A 21,330-nucleotide genomic window follows, 5' to 3' on the forward strand; every position below is an offset into this window, starting at 1 on the left:
GTCTGTTCTCATGGAATTTTTTTCTAATAATTGTGATAGTCATACTGGTATCATCTAACCACACTGAGGTATTAAATAGGCCAGGTGATGATTTTACCTCTCTTTACCTGCATTAACCCATTTTCTTCATAATAATTCTCAGAAATATAAATACCACTGAATTCTCTTTTTGATGAAGGCTGTGTCACAGATAGGTTAAAAAACTTGCCCAAGTTTATGTTGTACGTAAATAGTAAAATTGATTTTAAACACTAGTCAGCAAAAAAAGGAATTTAATAAGACATGAACATGTATTTATAAGAGCATATGATAGTAACTATGTAGGAATGACTGGATGCTATGGCAGAGAACATTGTGTGGTCAGTGATGACTTCCTTATAAGTGAAATGGAATCTGAGAAGCCATTTTTACCATAAGAGGGAAGGGAAGATTTCAAGTGATGGATTGAGATATGAAAAAAATCTGCTACATTTTGCTCTTGTATAATATTCTGTGTAGTCTGCCTATTGAAATAAGTGTTTTCTTCATCTTTTTTTTTTTTTGACTTAGCACAATACAGAATTAGAAGAAGTAATGGAAAATAATTGTGAGACTATAAGTCAGTGAAGACTTCTTACCAGACTTATTTTTCACCAGTTACGATGCCTTTTTAAAAATAAATTTCACAATATTTTCAAGAATTTCGATAGTTGAGAAAAGTGTTTTTGTTTTTGTTTTTGTTTTTTACATTTATTTGCATATTTTCTACTTCTGGATTGTTTCTGGGTAGAGGTTCTACTCTGTGTCTGGTATCATTTTCCTTCCACCTATAAAAATTTCTTTAATGTTTCACATAGAAAAGTATAAAGTTCAGGAGGAACAAATTCTCTCACTGTGTGTGTGTGGCAAAGTCGTTATTTTGCCCATATAGCTGAAAAATAATATTCAAATTGTAGAGAAATCTGGGTTTGCAGTACATATCATTTTAAAATGTTCCTCCTTTGATTCCTAGTAGGATGGTTTCTACCAAAAACTCTACTCACTGTTTATTATTCCTCAGTATGAAATCTTCCTGTTTTCTCCAGCTTCAAGATTTCATTTTAAACTTTGACTTTTCAAAGTTTGACTGTGTTGTACTATTTATTTATTGATTTACTATCTTGCTTGAGGATCTTTGGGTTTGCTGAAACTTTTTTTTTCAAGTCTCTCATTTTCTGGAAAATTCTTGAGAGTTTGGTGACAGTAAAATATTTCTTAGGTGGAATACATAAAGCATAAACAGAAAAAGGAAAAAGGGAAAATTGACTTAGATGTCACAAACTTGAGAAAGCAAGAAGACAAAACATAAACAGAGAAGACATTCACCACATACGTCTCTGTCAAAGTGTTATACTTCAGTTAGAAAATGGGATGAACTCCCCTAAATGAGATGATATGAATGACTGGAAAGTTGCTTAGCATCACTGATTAGGGAGGCTCGAATTAAAACTACATTATACCATTACACCTCGACTAAAATGATTACGATATAGAAACTGATGATGAGAATGTAGACAAACTGGAACTCGTATTTCTGTTGTTGGTATAAAATTTCAAACATTTTATCAAACATAGCTGCCATTTCTTAAAAGTTCAACATACATGAGCCATATGACTCAGCAATTCTACCCCTCGGTATTTACCAAAGAGAAATGAAAATATACCTCCATACAAACTCAGGACTTCGTATATTTATCCTTAACAACCCCAAACTAGAAACAACTCAAATATCTATCTTAATCTTGAATATAAAATGTAATATATCTGTACAAGAGAACAGTATTCTGCAATTAACGGACTACTGATATATACAACATAGATGAATTTCAAAATCATTGTGCTGAGTAAAAATAGCCAGACACAGAATATACATACATACATACATACATATATATATATATATATATATATATATTCACTCATTTTATATGTATTTCTCTAAAAACACAATCTTGTGACCAAAATAAATCAGCTTTTATCGGGGCTGAAAGTGGTGTTGAAATGACTTGATGTAGATAAAAAGAACTTTTTATGACAAAACTGTTCAATAACCTTGATTATGGTTGTGGATACATGGGTATGTATATTTCTCATAACTACAGAACTGTATAATTAAAATGGATGCTAATTTTATGTAAGTTACATCTAGATAAAGTCAATTTTAAAAGAATACGTCTGTGTATATAAACCTTTTACTATACGTGCTATTGACTATTTGAGTCAGGGAACCAATGTACAGATTCTTTTGGTTATCTTACCACTATATTAAAAAAAAAAAAAGGTTATGTTTCAAACACTGATTCTTAACTACTTTGCTTCATCTCATGTGTGACATTATCCTTCAGTCTGACAACTTAGCTAATCTAAAGCTAATGGATGCTTTCTCTAAGCTTTGTTCTTGAATAACAATCTCCACACTTCTGCCTAGTCATTTTCCCATTCACTGAGGAAAAAGGAGACATGGAAGATATCACAGGAAATATTAAACAAGAAGTAGGTGGGATTTTAAAATAAGATGGAGGATGGGGTAAAGATAAATTAATAAGATGGAGGACGGGGTCAAGATAAATTATTGAATTATACACACACACACACACACACACTCTTATCCAAGCAAGTTGTAAAGGAAAAAAGCAATTTAGGTCACAAAGAACAACCTAACGTGGAAGCAGGGAGGAGACACTCTACGGTGATGATAATCAGTCAACTGGTAAAAAATAAATGTTGAAAAAAATTGAGTACTATAAATAATTTCTCCTTACAAAAAATCTCGAGGCTTACTATGTTATATATGCTAAAGGAGTACAAAGACCCTGGGCATTCGCTCATGTAAGCTTTTTATCAAAATTCTCCTGAATGGTGGAAAGGTCCAATCTGACCTATCACCAGGTACTTGTGTCACCTTGGTCAGCTGCTTACCTAGCCTGGGATTCAGTTATTGTTTCTGCACTATGAAAGGCAAAGTTTTCTTTGAATTAGCTTCAAATTTGTGGATAAATTATATCAAGAGGAAAATCCATAAATTTTAGAACACCATCTACCAATCTCATTCATCTTTAATTTTTTTATTTCTACCAATCTCATCTTCTTTTATTTTTTTATTCCTATGGCCAATTTAGTTGCAGTAGGACATAGTTCAATATCACACATTTTGCTCAGGAAGATACTTTTTCCTTTTTAATTTTGATTGTTAACAGATGCATTTATTTTGCTAAATATGCGAGATTAAGGCTGACAAATAAAATTTTCCAAATCATTGAGGCACTTTTAATAGAGCTTCATTCTTCAATGTGTTATCTTTCTAACTTGTTTATAGGCAGTACTATCAAATATATTGGTGGTCACATTTTCTGAGGATATTTTGATGTATTCTGCTTGCTCACTAAATGTATAACACAACAGCTCAAATATTTTAACTACCAGTGAATAAAGTGGCTACAAATTTAGAACCTGGAAGAATTTCTGCAATCGTTTTTAAATCTCAACTGTTTTAGTGTAGCCACCCACTATGATGATGTCTTAAACTGTAAAATATCTAGATTGACATTGTAATAGGCTTTCTCCAAAAAACCCAGCTGCTCCATAATAGGCCAGAATTCAATTTTCATATTTAGCACCAGTGAGAGAACTATACAAGTTTCTCTCTTCACAGTGGTTATCAGTCTCAATATTGCCTTTGGTACTAGAATAGGGAGTAAGCACAGTACACTGTACAAAGGCTATGGACCATCTTATTGTCCTTAACGATGTCCTCGTTAAGTCTGTGATTTTGCAATAAAATTTAAATTGTCAAAGTCATATTTTTCTTGGCAGTTGTTCCTAGCCCTAGGCTTGCATACAAAGATTCTTTCCTCAATGGTAAGGGTGGATATATCAAAAGTGTCACTTCACAGGTCAAACGTAGTTCTTTTGTCTCCTAGATTCTCACCCAAACTACACTAAATTGATGGTAAATAATAGCAACAGCAGTTAGCTAGCTCACCTATGATTCATAGTAAGTTATGTTTGGCAATGATTCTGAATTCTTGTTTTGGCTTGCTACTGGGAGTCATTAAAATTAGTACTGTGTCAATAGCATTGTTAATTGTCCTTCTAAATTAGGTGGCAGCAATTATTTTAATCTTAAAAAATACACTTGGTCTGGATCTGTGGCCTCTCTGAATTATTCACCTCATGAAAGGCTTCTTATCTGCTTGGACCACTACATTATCAATTGTGTATCCAACTGAATGTTTGCATCAAAAATATATTGATAGGATTTGTTGCAACAGTAATCTTGAGGCAAATGAACAGTATGCTTGTGTCATTGGTAAATACAAGATAGCCTGCGATGGTGTTATTTACCAGGTTATTGGTAATGACCTGGATTTTCCTGTTCTAGAATACATTCACAAATGTATGGCGATATCAAGATACACACGAACTTTAGTTTTGACATGGTTACTAGGAAAGTTTAGTACAGCATGTTATACGAAATGGTACACCCCAGGCTGACATTTAATTAAAAGTTTTAGCAGCCTAAATTTATAAAAATATTCTCTAATTGTATTGCTTAGAAGTTATTTAATCTAATATTAAATAATCTAACATTAAAGATTAAAGAAATCGAGCCCCTAAATTATAAAATTTGGTTTGTAAAAGCTAAGCCAGTCAGTTATTGGTAGAGTAGCATTAGACAGTGTCTCTTAGTTCAAATCCAAGTTTATTTATAATGATAAACAAAATACTGCTTTAGGAATCTATGGAAAAGAATATTACTTTTCTTCAAATGTATAATTTAAAATTCAACATTTTTAAAGACCAGTGCTGAAAAGCACAAAAAGATAGCATATAACCAATAATTTCTATAAAGCTATCAGAATTTGAAATACTTGTATTTTTTAATGGCTAAAATTTATAAAATACCATGAGAAAATTTGAGGACTTTTTATTTTAAATAACATACTTCAAATTATTTTGTAGAAAAAATGAAAATATTATGGTGATTTTAAGTAGAGAGAAAATCCAATTCATTGCCTACCACCACTGAACCTAATATATCGACAGTACCATGGCAAATTTATAAATATTTTTGCCATATCAACAATTGAAAACACCTACAATGTTTTCATTTAATTTGCCTTTCACACAACGTTATATTTTTGAAAGCACCTGAGACAATAAATTATCTAATATTAACACATGATATAGAGTTGACAATAAACTCTAAGCTCCACAGTGACAGTATGTGTGTGTTTTACTCACTATTTGTTCTGTGATGTCTAGAATTCAATACCTACATGCTTAAGAATGGATGCCTTAATTTACCTAATAAACACTAAGTATTTCCCTAATATATTCCACTCCAAGGTAGAGCTGTGTCACTGATCCTAACAAAAATTCTGGACTTTAATTTTTTTAATTCAGTGGCCTCAGCAGTGAAAGGACAATACAGATGCAGAGAAGTAGATATAACTGGGCGATATGGCCCCATGATTTTGGAAGTTGAACTTGTTTGTATAAGACATAAACTAGATGTGGAAAAATAAGTTCCTTTGATTTTGTTTCTCCTATTTCTAGTGCTAGACTTTATTAGGTAGTAAAATGATAGGTATTCAAATAAAGTAAATCTGAAAAATTATTTCAGGCACTATGTAAAGATGGTTTTAAGTGGAAATGAGAAAGTAGAACGTATATTGGTTTCTACTGATGCTGTAATAAGTTGCCACCAACAGTGGCTTAAACCAACTGTCATTGAAAATGTTCAAATAGACAGTGTTTTCAGGGATATTTAAAGGTATTAGTAGTTAGGTGGGAGAGATGGACCAGGAGATCTATATAAAACCTTATATATTTTCTGTAATCTATTAATACCAACTTAATAAACACAGACACACACACATTATCATCATCTGGTGAAAAATGTTCCTTTGTGGAACTAATCTACGGGGTTACTGTAGGGTGATCTATGTTTTTAATGGTTTGATTAGTTGTTAAAATATGCCACTTGGAACAATGGGTGTGGCAATACCGCTTTGTAGCCACATGTTAAAGTGGCCATCCTAACAACCATCAGTATGCACAGAAAGTATGATTTCCCCCCAATTTTAAAAAATATGTTTACCTTTGCAGTTGATGTGATTTAATGAAATAATATTTGTATAGCTATTATGTACACAGCCTTATATGCATTGTGGGGTGAATCTAGAAATGGGAATGCATTAATTCTTATCTCAAGGGATTAACTCTATAAATTGCATGTATATCTCTTAAAAACATACAATCCCTCTCTTCTGAATAATCAGTAAATATATATATATACATATATATGTGTGTGTGTGTGTGTGTGTGTGTGTGTGTGTGTGTGTGTGTGTGTGTGTATATATATATATATATATATATATATATATATATATATATATAAAACCTGCAATAACTATCAGGGTTATTTTAGCTAGTGCCTACTTTGCTGTAAGACCGTTATTTATCTCATTTTTAGAAATAGGATGCTAACAAAATTTAGATTAAAAAGAGTTATCTGCTTTTCTAGTATCTAATCAAACTAATTCATCAGATTCCTGAAAGGTGTTCTCTAGAACTAATCAATGGGGAACTAGATGACATTATAAAATTAGTTATATTTTGTATAGAAGGTTATTTCTAACAGATTAATACTTGTTATGATTTTAACAATTACATCAATAACATTGTGGAGCATTTCTTTCTGCAGTGAATGTTTGAGTAATAGTTTCGAAAAATTTTTATTGATTTTTAAATATTTAAAATGTCTACCTTGGAGCATTTATTTTTAATTTCTCGGGTTTAAATCGAGGAGTGCAAACCAAGTTTAACTTCAATTATTAAAATGCTGTATTTATTCTTATTTCTGGATGGAAAAAAATATAACCCTGCTTCAAAAGAAAATATTTGAAATAAAAATGCCCATTTAAAACATCAGAACAGATCATCAGTTTTTCTGCATGCTGCTGTTGTCTCACTGGAGGCTGCAGGCTTAAATGACACTGATTATACCTGTAACTCTAATGCATTATTCATGAAATTGGTGATAGAGCATCTTCAAACAGCCTGTCATTTTCCATTACATTCCATCAGAGACCCGTATGCCACATTCGCAGTGTTGATCCTGAGGCATGCACGACATGCTCAGAAAGACATATGGAGGCATTACAGCTTTCAGATGAACTTTGCACAATACTACGCGGTGCTTCTGATAGCTTTATGATTAGGTGATACTTTAACTAACAACTTTTAACAAAAGAGGCAATCGGTAGCCACCAGCTATTAGACCTAAGAGGTGACACTAACACTTCCTTGACTTTTCCCCTTACCTGTTAACCAGCTGGTGGTAGATATGAAACGCAGGAGTCCTGTGTCTCTCAGAACAATGATGTTCAATAATTCTAACTGTGGTAGCTAAATTTCTAGCATATAGACTGGTAAGAAGAGAGGTATAAAGGGATTTTTCAGAGGTAAAGGGCACCTGACATTTTAACAAATAAAAGCAGTGCATGTTTATTCTATTTTGGAGCAATCAGCACTTTATAAAGCATACGTCTTTCTCACAATTTACAAAGTTGGCTGGTAGATCTCCCCGTTAGTGTGTAAGGAAGCCTTGTGGCTATAAGAAGATTGACAATTTTTAAACCTAGCACCATTTAGCTACACTGCAGACTTTCTTCTGGCTTGTCAATGCCATGTGCCACTGGATGATAACATTTAGCTCTATGTCGAAATGTGGTGCTACATTTTATCAGTGGGAAACAGAGTTAGACTACGATTTGATTATTAAAACAGAAAACTTCCTTCTCTTCATCCCGCTTTTGATGATCGGTTAACAATGGGGCCAAAGAATCCATATGCTGCTGACCTTTCACCCAAGCGCATTAGAGATTTACTGGTTTTAAGATTAAGGAAATAACCAATGCTTTTTGACATGTAATGTTCTTTAAAACTTAAGATTTATCTTAACTTTGCTTGTTGGGATTATTCCTCTCATTTCTTTTGTAGGCAGACTGAATATAATCTCACCATATAGAAAATAAAATATAAAATTAGGTAAATTCCTTTAAAGTGACAATGTGGGAAGACAATTTGTCTATTAATCTAGAGTCTGAATGGTCGATTTGCAATGAATTAGTAAGTTAATATCAGAGGATAAGTAATTGATGGTGAGAATACTTATATTTTAAGACCAGCCTAATTCGACTAGGAAGTGGTAACAGAACAAGTTTTACGAGGCAAGCACAGAACCTTCATCTCTCATATATGTATGTGTACATGTGCATGTATAGTGAGTGATACACGTGCGCACATATTTGCCTTGTAAATTTGTTCATATTTTACTGTATAGAAATTTGCAATTGTATATTCTGATCGGTTTTATCACTTCAGCCTTCAGAATCATCCTTAATGAGATCATTGACTAATAGTTGAAATTCAATTAAAAACTGACCTGTGATATATTTTATTACTGAGATATTTTGATTTTAAAGATGTCTGTATATTAACTGGATATTTTTTAGAAATAGTAGATGTATAGTCAATGTTAATTTTCCTTCAATTTGTGGAGTTTCAGTTCTGATTAACTGAATTTGTCATAATGAATTACATTTAACAACTGAACTATTATTTTATCATTTACTTGATTACTTTAGTATTTCCTTTGGTACTATCATAAGGATTTTTGGATGTTTGTGAGGAATATTAGTCTAATATATTTTTTACAATATTGGGGAGGAAAAATTTCCCCTTACCCTCCTAGGTCCAATGAGTCAAACTGATAAACATAGATTATCAAGAGAAAAAGTTTTAATCATACAATAACAGTATATACGAAGCACACACATTTTGTGGGGGGAATTCACAAATAAAACTGGGCTCAAGGAGGCAGCCAGATGATTGAGGATTATATATACCATGTTAGGCTAAAGAACAGACAAGGAGTTTGGGGCTTCGGGTGGGGGAAGTCAGTCATGGGCAGGTGAAATGAGAGGTGAAGAAGGTTTGTCTTGTCACGCAAGACAAGAGCAGGGCTTTCTTTCTGACGCACGGACATCTTTGCCAGTTTAACTTTCTGTACAGAAGGAGGTTATACTCCTCATAGGCAGGCAGAGGGAGATAAGGAAATTTCCTGCACCTGAAGTTCTCAATTGCCATTAACTCAAAATAACCCATCGCCTCAGAGGCATATTGGAAGTTAACATATGCAGATACCCTTTGGTATCAAGTACTAATATCAAGGTTAAGACACATTAACTAACACAAGGTAGGTTGTTTTCCTACAGCTCTATTTTCTAAAAACAAACCAAAAACCTGCTTGATTTTGGTGTTTTCTTTCTCAAATATTTGAGAGTTTACCAAAAAACCACCTACACTTGGGGGTCGTCAGAAGTTAATTTCTTTAATATATGTTGGGTTTTTATGTTTGTTTCATATCGTATCAGGATTATTGTGGAAAATCGTACAGAAGATTTTTACGATTTTACAATTTTAAAATACATAATTTAGTGGAATGTCACATACTTACAATGTTATGACACTACTGCCCTCTAGTCCCAAAGGAAGCCTTATACCATTAAGTGCTCACTCACCACCCCCCTTTCATTCAGCCCCAGACAACAACTCACTTGCTCACTATGCTTTTCACCATTTTCCAGTCTGACAAAAATGACTGACGATTTTACTCGATGTTATGGATGGTTCTCTAAGAAAGGCTGTTGAAGTTCCCCACGCTGCCATTTTCCCATAACTATTTCCTGACTTTAATTTCAATAATCTCACTTTTCAGATGTCATCGGAATTTAGAATTTGAGATTTAATTTTTCCTCCTTATAGTAAATATGTGTCATATACAATAACAGAGAGTAAAAGTAAATTTGGGTGAGAATCAGCCTGGGAACATTTAGCCAGCACCTCTTATGTGTCATATAGCACACTAGGAGACGTGCATTATTTTTTATACTTATTTATAACATAAAATCCAAACTCGGAATTTCCATTGTAGTTTTAGTACAGCTTCTTCCTTTAAAACAAAATGCTCGCATATTATTTTAGAATTTAATATGTGTAATCTGCATTTTATAGTTGAAAACCTAATACACATGTGTGTGAGGTTAAGATTAAAGAGAATGAAAATGTACTCAAGTTTAAATTCATGTCTTCTAACTCCTAAGCTAATGCAGTTTTTATCCTACCATCATGACTTACACGCACGCACGTGTGCATACACACACACACACACCATTTACACGCTATATTAATATGCTCACTGAAGTCTCTCCTTCATAACAAGATGATTTATCAAAGTGTTGTGTATCACTTAGCAATAGCTAATTACTATTTGTTTGTGTCAGAGAATTAGCTTATGACATCTGAACACTGAATTATTTCTAACAGACAAGACAGCATGCAACTCAAAATATACTTGTTTGATGGTCTTTGCAGGGTATTCTGTTCTAAATCCCCCCCCAAAAAAGCTTTTGATTTCCAGCTTGATTTTTGAAGCAGTAATATCTCAGCTAGTAAAAATGTCAGCTTCATGGTGGATAATGTAGTGATGTACATGAAATGTAACAGTGGAAAGATGTTTCTCAGGCTTTTCATTATAAATATTGTATAAACGTTGACCTCCATCCAGCCCCTCAGAGATTTAGGTGTCTGTTTGAATATGCCAGACAGATTTTGTCATAATACTATATTCTCATATGCGCCTTTTGAAATCGTGCTCTTAAAAATGACACCATTTATGGAAGCCATAAAGAATGATTTCTCTAGAGTTTTAGGTGATTCTAGTGAAATATTGAAAAGCATGCCATATTAAATATAATAGTATTAGAGCTTTCCTCTAGGCACTTAGGTAAGGGGTTTAAGAAATATTTAAAGACCAAATCGGCTGGCCCTTTAAATGTTTCCTAAGTAGATAACATAAAAAATAACCTATACCTTATTTCATATATTAAAAACTTGCATTTAAATGATTGTTTTCTACTTCGAATAGATTAAGATATTTTCTGTAATATTTATTATTTAATAAAATAAAACATTAGGTTATAGCTTTCAAATTAGACTTTCCCCACCCCAGTGTGAAAAGGTCCTCTTTGTCTTTAGCTCTTGCATTAAGGTTATCAATGCCATAAGTGAAACAGGGGAGATACAGAAATATTTCAAACCAGAAAGCTATTTAAATATTATTAGGAATTCATTCCAGTTAGACAAAGTGATACGGTGTCAGCACTTCTGGGGACATCAAATGGTTGGCAGCAGAGGTAACAGCAGACTAACCTTTTTTTGTGAGATATTTTGAATATATTCCTTGGTACCTAGCCCTTCCTGCTTCTGATTATTTCCTTAGCCCAACTCTCTAGTCTTCCAGTAAATTATATAGGCACCCGGTCTTCATCCAATTTATTTATTTTCCAAATTAATTAGTTGACTTAGGACTAAATGGTCAGAAGATTGTTAGAAGTGAAATGAAAAGTAATAGGTAATATTTGGAAGTGAATACTTGGCATAATTGGGCTAGACAAGTACAAATCGGTTAATAATCAAATACTGTAATACTGTACACATGCATGCATTAGCATGACAGCTAATCACATCGTCTCTTGGGGCCACATAAATTAAATTCTCCACTGAAGGCAAAGCTTTGAGATCCATCAAGAACTATATGGCTGCAGGATGAGATGGCTGAATAACCGTAAGAACAACAAATGTTAATATCTAAATCCTTAACATAAAGAAATGTCTAAACAGTAGAGATTCCTATGTTTTAGAAGAATCATAATATTTGCAGAGCTATAATACTTTATGCAAATACCTGTACCAATTCAAAGGAAGCTGGAATGTAATTTACAGCTTCATTAGGTCCCCTCTGAAAATGTGGGTATTTATCAGGTGAGATACTCAGAAATACAAAAGAGATTTTTAAGAACTTGGAGTATTCCTAGTTTCAAAGTCCTGATGATACTTTTTTTTTTTTTCTGGGCAATTAGAGAAGTCCCTTCCTCCCTGAATGACAACTCTGTTCTTGCCTTGACTGAATATACTGTAATCTACCACCCAAATGGGCTCCTTGTAATGGAAAACTGCTATCCAGACAGCAACCCCATAGACCACAGCCCTATAACTCATATTAGATTTACATGACAAAACATCCCCGGGAGCCTTGTAGAAGTCTTTCATCCTATAAGACTTGCAGGGACTTGGTAATTTAAATTAACAACAATCTAAAAAATACATGGTATTGAAGAAAAGGACTTAAATCCAGATTGAGATGAATTTATCCATAGGTTTTCACTAGTTAATGGATTGAAATTTCTACCTCAAGCAGCCAGAATCATTTTTTATCTTTTCCCTTTTTTCCTAAAAAGTACTTTCTGGTATATATATCATGGAATAAATGCTAAATAATATCATAGTATCAAAAACTCTTTGGCGTTCAATAAAGGAAGTAGTCTAGTAATTTATGAAGGTGGATTTCTAGTTTGAATTATCAAGAGCTACTTATTCAAGGATCTGTGAATGTCAGATACATTGGGGAGGAAGGCTCTTTAAAAAGGACTTTTTTGGGGTTTATTTTGGCCCAATACCGGCGGGTGATATTGTAGGTTAATGCCCTCTGTGATTTCAACGGTGGTGAGAGGTACTCACTATCAGAGACCACATGACAAATTTTAGTTTCTCTTTTCAATGGATCAATCAACAATGAAAAATTCAATGTCAGGAAAATATATGACCATGACAACCAAAGGAAAATCCAAATGCTACTTTACAAATCTAGTTTCACTCACATGCCTTCTTTTACCATCATACACAATATTAGAAAGTAAAAAAAAAAAAAAAAAAAAAAAAAATTGAGACCATTTTGAAGCAGAATACCCAAAGACTCATTGGTTAAAAGACATTGACCAGTTTAGAGGCTAAATTTAGGCAAAAGAACAAAGAAATAAAGAACAGATTAAAAACACAAAAGCCAGCCAGTCCTCACAACCAGTTTTGGAAAGAGAAGTTACAACTTCTGACTTTTCTATGTGATGTGTCATTTTCCTACATGATTGAAATTTTCTCTACATTTCTTCCCTATCAACGCATTATTATACATGTGAATTTAGTGGTATTATTTTAACCAATGAATCAATTGTATCATTTAAGTAGGTTATAGACATGCATAAACAATGAGGAATGGATACTACCCAGAGATATTTAGCTGCAGCTTGACGAAGTAATAAGCCTTCGGCCTATCTATCGAGAAAATTTTCAATATTTCAGGGACAAGTTGATTAAATTACTGACTTTAGGAACCATATATATGGAAATATGGGTATATATACTCTTATTTGTAGCTATACTTATAGATTGATTGGACATTTATAATTTTTGGCTGTTTAATATCTGAAATTACTTCTTATGTTTAGAGACCCTGTACTGTGGTGAATCTGGGCAAATGCCATCATTTAGTGAATTTAAAAGACATTTAGTCCTTGATATTTGAGAATTAGTCATTGCAGACATCTACGCTTAAGGAGTACCATATGCCAGACACTGTTTTAGACACATATGTAGTATACACGTGGGAAGTTATGAGAAGTCAAGGTTAATAAGACAACGACGCATGGACTTCAGACAATAAATATCATAAGAAATGCAAAATATCAAATTAACGTTAACGTAGGATAAGGATCCATTTTGTATTAACAGCTAGAGGATGATGTTGTGGAACGCAAACATTTGGAGGGTTCTGTTAATGGATCAATCCAAGAACTTTCAACATCAAATAAGGCGGTCTGACATTATGTGTCAATAGAGATACACAAAGGATTTTTGATGAGAAACATTTTCTTTTGGCAACAGAGTACTTGGCTGAAGCAAAGTGATTAGAGAAATGGAAGACAGATCATAAGGATATGATATATGATAAAGAAATAGGTAATAAGAATCAAGGCAGATAATGTGAATGGGTATATAATGTATTCCACAGGCAGGGGGTCACTGGACCCCAGATAGTTTAAACTAAGACGTAGATGACCCAACATCTGAGCTGGCTGTGCCAGAAAAACCAACCATGTGATTAGAAGGTTACGACTTTGAGTCACACAATGTCAGCTCAACCTCTGAACAAAGGAGAGATGAGTTCAACCTCTGACCCATAATTTAATCAATTCTAACCAGATAATGAACCCCCAATAAAAGGTTGACATTAAAGCTTGGGTTTTTTGTTTTTGTTTTTTTGGCCTGGCAATAATGTGTGTGTGTGATCAATACCATGGTGACACATCCTGACCTCCTGGGACAAGAACAATGAAAACATATTTGGGATCGTCTCAGACCTTACATCATGCATTGCTCCTTTTGGCTGGTTCTAATTGGTATCTTTTTTGCTATAAAACAAAAACAGTAAGTATAGCTTTCCTTAGTTCTGAATGATCAAACCTGAAGGGTTAGTGGGAAGCCCTGAATTTGCAGTCCGTTAATCACAGTGAGGGTGGCCCTGGGAATCTCAGTGTGGCTGGTGTGTGAAGTTAGAAAAATCTTGTGGAGGACTCTGTCCTCAACCTGTGAGGTCTGGCCTAACTCCAGGAGGTCAGCATCAAGAGTCACTGCATGTACAAAATGAAAACTTTTAAGAAGTGCCCAAAGACAATGAGTGTGTGTTGACCTTGATTCTGCACTATTCATGTTAAAACAGGAGAAATCTAAGAACAATTGTTACTCATAGTAATTTTCAGTCTGTATCTGGGTAATGATTACAGCATTCCAAGGAATTCTACTATAAACAGAAAAGATTTCATTGCTTGTTTAAAAGGAAATAAGACATTCTGTTACCAAATCCATTTTGTATGTAGACAACTTAATTTGTTACCTGAGATATAACTCATTCTAAGAACTCAGTCTTTTCTTTGTTTAGAAGACACTCTCAAATACTAATTGCATCAATGAATAAATAATTCACTTACCTCTATCCAGTAGAGAAGTGTAGAAGAATGGTTGACTTACCATTTACAGTACACAACTCATTCATAAAAGTCATTCTGCTTTTTGTTTAGAAGACACTCCCAAATGCTAGTTGCATGAACGAATAATTCACTTACCTCCATCCAGCAGAGAAGTGAAGGACGGTGGTTGATTTCCTATTTGTGATGTGCAATTCATTGTAAAAACTCATTCATTCTGCTCTTTGTTTATAGGACATTCTCAAACACGAATGGCATTAACGAATAAATTCACTTACCTCCATCCAGCAGAGAAGTGTAGAGCAAGGATCGACTTACCATTTGCAGTGTACTCCTGCAGGAGGATAACTATTCTCCCATGAAGCAAAGATGGGTTTTCCTTCATTCCTAATCCACACGGCCTGAAAAACCAGACCAAAATGGTTGGTGTGTGTTTATCCACACTTGCAACTCTATCATTGAGCAAGGGCATAAAATATGTTTTTTTTTCCAGGGAAACATACTTTTTATCAACATATATTTTATAACTTCTCAGTAGAGTTGACATTTCAACAGCTTTGCAATTCATTTTGATAAATAATTTGCTAGAAAATAAAACAGTCAAATATTTGGTTAAATATGTATTATCAATATTGAGATCAATGTTTACCTCAATATATAAAAAACATGTGGCTCGACAAAAATGTTATAAGAGATATTTACAAGTGTTTTTGAGTTATGCTTTTCAAACAATTGGTTATTTATATTTTAATCCCTAAGTATTTAGAAAAAACCCTTTAAGTAACATTAGGAGGAAGACATTACTCCAATGAAATCATATTATACTAGTTAGACATTAATGCTTTTACGCATTCATAGAAGCTATTTGAGATACTTTTAATTTCACATTTTGATCAAAAAATCAGACATTGAAAAAGGCATCATCTCATAGCTTGTTAGCAGGATCACTTTGAGAGAGAAGACGGTTCTACGTGTTTTTACTTCTCACTTTTCACTCATTGGAGTCATGGTTAAAATTCATTCAGCTGTTTTCTAGGTTCCCAGTACTTAACATTTTGCTCATTCGCTTTCCCTCCTTTCTTTCTGCATAAAAGCAACACAAAATGATACAGAACAGTGAAGGAACCCATCCAAGCTTTATAATGTTGTGGTTCTAATTTGCCGGCCCCTGAAGCCGTCCATCACATAAAAGTGTGTGTGTTAGGGCTTTAGTGTTTCCATTACTTACGAAAAAAAGTATCTCATCTTAAAAAGTCAAACTTCATCTGCGGAATCTTAATTAAGCCACAGTTTGCCTGCTAGAATAGCACAGTAACCATTCTCTTCCTTGAAAGAGAAAATTTAGGAGAGGATTGGAAGCTTGCTCAAGAGTACAGGTTCCTGCTCTTCAAAACCAGAGTGATGAAACCCAAAACCTGCCCCCTTTGACAATGCACTGGCATCCCTTCCCTCCCTTCTCTCTGCTCATTGTCTTTTTACCATAGGCAGGTATTTTTATATGAGGCAAAGTTAGAACACTTGATACGGAGTCTGGTGTTTGACCTATTGGGAGACCATTCTTTCAGCCGAGAAAGCATTTCAGTTAGTGTGTAAATGATTTCAAGAGGGAAAAAACTACTCTTTTTTTTAAATGTGGTCTTTTTTGATTATTTTCCTAGTATTTCTATCTAAGCACATTTTGCCTACATCAGAAATAAACTTTAATTGTTATTATTATTATTATTTTACTTTAAATGGAAAAGGATCCAATTTGGATAATACAAAGTGAATGATTCCACAAAAAGCTATATGCTCACAGGCTTATAGTGTTCCAGTTATAAAAGGAGCGACTTAGAAACAAAATTGGAGGTAATATATATAAGATTAATTGCTGGGTTCATAAAAGAGCAATGGGTTCTTGCTACCTTAATTAACATGCAAAATGCAGGACAGTATTTGCCAAAGCTGCCCTTACCGATAAATGCATTACCTCTGAATCTGCAATGCACAGAATACCATCTAATTGATGATATAGCTCATTCAACTATCTTATACAAAAAGATTAATGGATCACTGAAAACTGGAGAAGAATTATTTGCTGAAAACAATTCATTCAGCTTCTCACTGAAAACATGGTGTGGGTCTTGCAATGGCCTTTAAGAGTGACCGTGTGCTGCAGGTATAGGTTCTCTACAGGAACATGCATAGGACTTTCACCTGTGCTAATTTGGAATATCACAGATACCTTACAGAGATCCCAAACTGATGAGATTCTAAAATGTGTTGACTACACCTGGATCAGCATGTCCCTCGGGTGCTCAAGGGTGCTGATCGGTAAAGCCATGTTCAGCTGGAGTAAATATGACAGAGATCCTCCCCAGACTGCCAAAGGCTTTCTATTTTTTAAAGTATTTTAATCAGATTGAACTAGGAGGCAACATATAAGAGTTGGATATAAACTCAGCAAGTATGTTGAACAAATGTTTATTCAGGGCTCCTATAAAAATCTGTATCAGAGTAAAGAGTTTCTTGGTGAAAATTTATAAACTCCTATGTAAACTAATCCAGGAAATAGAAGAATACAAATTACAAATATGAGGAATGACAGTGGAAATTGCAAGCACTCTTTCAGAAAAGGTCATTAAAGAACTATTAGGAGCAACTTCATGCAAACAACAAGACAACCCAGCTCACAAGGCACTTTTTGTGTAAAAATACAACTTGGACGAGGACTCGAGAAGAAATTGAAAATCATAATAGTTCTCTATATAGTTAAAAAATACGTCCTGTGACCATGAAACTTCTTATGAACAAAATCCATGGTTCAGATGTCCCCAATGCTTAATTATCATTAACGCATTTAGAACAAAAAGGTACATTCTTTAAGAAAACAAGGGCAATTAGGAAATTTTCTTAGCTCATTTTCTGACACAAACATTTTTGAAAAAAATATTTGTCTGTTCTTAGGGGCTAGTGGTTTGGAGCTGCCATGAAAAACTATGCTAAGAGAAGGCCACAGAGCGGCGGGGACCGACTTCTGGGATACACACTACCCAGGACTATCAGTGTCAGAGAGAGGCTTGCAGGCAATGTGAGAAAACGTAGGACAGACTTTAGAAGGCACACACTTTATGTTTTTCCGTTTTTAAAATACCATAGTGCAGTGGAAAGGGTTAATTAAATACTTCACAGTTGCGGTATTCTTTTCTTCTCTCTGTTGTAACAAAGAACCCCAAAGTTACAGGCTCGATACCACGCGGATGTACTACCTTACAGTTCTGGAGGTCAGAGGTCCAAGTGGGTCTCGTCGGACTAAAGCCAGGGCCGCGTTCCCTCCTGGGATCTCTGAGAGAAAAACCTGTTGTCTTGCTTTCTCCGGCCTCTGGAGGCTGCCTGCATCTCTTCTCAAATGACCTTTTCTTCCAGCTTTAAAACCAGCGACCACCTCACTCCAACCTTCACCGCATCACCTGATCTCCTGCGCTGACACAGCGCCAGCCCTCTTTCTTTTATAGACTTGTGATTACATTGGGCCCACCTGGGTACCGAGGACAGACTCACGTGGTTACATTGGGCACACCTGGGTAATCCAGGAGCGTTTTCTCATTTCAGGAGTCTCAACCATATCTGCGAAGTGTTTACCACGTAAGCGAACATACTCACAGGTTCTTGGCATTAGACATGAGCTACTGCTCTGCCCATCACACATGTAAAAATTTAAGCCTAACAGCCCACACCAGACTCATGCTCTGAGTCAAGTACTGATTGGCAAGTATGGAGTATGTACCAGAAATTCTTCTAATTTATGGAAGTATTAACTGATTTAAACATCACATTTATTAACCCCATTTTATAGATGAAGAAACTGAAGTTTCTGGAGGTTATGGGAATTAATTTACTGAAGGTTACACCACTAGGAAGTGGCTGAGCTCACCCCATGCCAACATGGCTGAGCTGCTAATCTGTGTTGCTTCCAATATAGACACAGGAGATGAACCATGCAAAATTTACAAATGATAAAATTGTTCTCTAAATTAATATTAGAATAACAAAAATGTCATGATAAATGTGATATTATATAACTGGCCATTAAGCTAGAACAAATAATGCATGAAAGGCATGTCTGAGATTCCCTAATTTTTTAGGTGAAAACAACTCCAAGGAACTTGTTTATCAGACATTTGGCAATCACTCACGTAAATGGTTTTCAGCAGTTCCCATGATGCTAGGTTACCGTTCATAGCTGTTAAGGCTAGTTAGCAACTTTTCCTTATTCACTCTGAGTACACTGGCAACCAAATACCTGGCAAAGGTTATACCGCAGTATGGGGTAGTCAATTATTACCGATAAAATCCTAATAAAACTTTTCTTACTTGAACTGAATGTCTGAAAATCTGCCTTCTAGGCAACCATTGATTTTTAAGGATATTGAAATAAATTTAATTTATTCAGCCACCTGAAGCTTCTAGAGGTTGTAACATAGAAACAGAGATAAATCAATAATTGTAAAGCAGTCTCTGGCCCTGATGCCAGGGGAACCCAGATCTCGAACCAGAACTTAAAATTCGTAACCACAAGAATGCCATTTAACATCCTTAATATTTAATCTCCTTATTTGTAAAATGATGCTTAAAGGATGTAGCTTTTAGCAATTAATCTGTCTCAGTAACCATTATAATGACTAATATCTACAAATTGTTTATTACTCTGTAGTCACGCATTTAAGCGCTTCATACGTATCGGTCTACTTCTACGTTGTAGAAATGCTTCTAGGTAAATACATTCTCTTGCACATGAGGAAACTGAAGCATGTCTTTTTGAAACTACCTCCAAAGCTTGACGTGTTACACCACCGTGCATGGGCTTCCCTCCTGCTTCACCACCAGTAGTTTTTACAAAGGCTCTGTGTTCCTCTTCCCACGGTTCCCAGTACTCTGCTTATCACCACCAGAGATGGGTCCTCATCATCACCGGCCAGCCTGTGATCTACCTCACAATTCCCGTTTTAGAGTCTGTTCCAAGGACTGGTTTTGGTAGACTGCTACTGGACAGGTTCTCCAGGAAACACTCGCTAAATCGGAGATTTGCACAGTGGGGGTCGTCCCTCAGGAACAAGAGCTGTAAGGATGAGGGGAGAATGAGACAGAAGAAAGCGACTGAATTGTGGTAAGGGACAACAGAGGCCTGGGCCGATCTGATATGATCTGGAAGACTCTTCAGATACATTTCAAACAGAGGCAAGGGAACCTGAAATCTCACGCCCACATCAAACAGTTGATGAATGAATGTCAGAAGCCCTTGCTTGGAGAAGGGTAAAGCCTTGAGCAAAAAAAAAAAGTTCCCTTAACAAGGAAAGTAATCCGCGGGGATGCTCTCAGCTGTAAGGCAATGCTGCTGACAGCTTGGAGAAAAGTTCTGGGATCTTGAAAGAGATTATCTCACTAGCTCCGCGGCATCTGATCCACCCTGTTTTCAACAAATGATAAAGCACATCGATACCACTGTCAAAACCATGTCTTCATGCATACGTGTTTTTGCTCAAGTTTTGCCTGTTAGTAGTAGTTATTTCAGGCAATAGACTATCTGATACTGTTTGCTTTTCCTGTATGTTCTTTGATTTTTTTAAATGAGCAAGCAAGCATTCATTATGTAATCAGAATGCCATATATACCTGTTTTTATTATTTTTTAATTAAAAATAAACAATAAAAAAGGAGTTAGGGCCTATCTTCCACAAATCCTGGTATGCTTTTAGGTTTTTAGAGTTTTTTTAAACCACTTAGGAAAAATATGATTGATATTTAAAAACCTGTACATATTTAATATATATAACTCAAAGAGTTTGAGTTATACCAGTATCACTGTAACCGTCGTCAAGGCCATAAACAGATCCATGACCTCCCAAAGTTTCCTCCAGCCTCCTCTAATTATTAGTTTTTTTGTAAGAATAATTAACATGAGCTCTACTCTCTTAGCAAATTTTCAGTATACAATACGGTGTTGTTAACTTTAGGTCATGGGGAGGTAGTACTTACAGGGTACAAAATTTCAGTTACATAAGAGATGTTCTGGAGATCTGCTATACAAGATAATACTTTCAGGTGTTCAGTTTTAGTTTTTAAATGAGTTCATATATATTCAGCAAATCTTTTTATTCAAAATAATTCAACTTGGACTCAGTTTGATCTTATTTCCGTTTCAATTCAAGTTAAATATTTGTAATCATTCTCCTGTTTCTTTGTTATATATCTACCAAACCTCTCTTAGTTTATATATTTTATGGACACAATTTCAACGGACTGAGTTTTTCTTTCACTGTTTATATTCCTTGTTTCTATTTTATACCTCCTGCAACCAGAGTACACTTTTGTGTTATTTCAATTTC

General features: G+C 34.7%; 1 protein-coding gene across 2 annotated transcripts in view; it reads right to left on the bottom strand.

The window, feature by feature from the left end:
• LOC118610056 overlaps positions 1-18,457 on the bottom strand; it is a 222,471-nt gene extending 204,014 nt beyond the window's left edge. The window contains exons 1-2 of one of the 2 annotated variants that reach the window (XM_036230111.1): positions 18,215-18,457; positions 15,285-15,367 (exon numbers count right to left, since the gene is read on the bottom strand). In XM_036230111.1, coding sequence (XP_036086004.1) covers positions 15,285-15,351 — 67 coding nt within the window. In that variant the 5' untranslated portion in view covers positions 15,352-15,367; positions 18,215-18,457. Of the gene's footprint in view, positions 1-15,284; positions 15,551-18,214 lie in introns of those variants that run through there. The other variant, XM_036230110.1, reaches the window with a different exon arrangement.
• Positions 18,458-21,330: the final 2,873 nt, after the last annotated feature.

The sequence above is a fragment of the Rousettus aegyptiacus genome, unplaced genomic scaffold (genome assembly GCF_014176215.1).
Source record: "Rousettus aegyptiacus isolate mRouAeg1 unplaced genomic scaffold, mRouAeg1.p scaffold_m13_p_12, whole genome shotgun sequence".
Classification (NCBI taxonomy): Eukaryota; Metazoa; Chordata; class Mammalia; order Chiroptera; family Pteropodidae; genus Rousettus; species Rousettus aegyptiacus.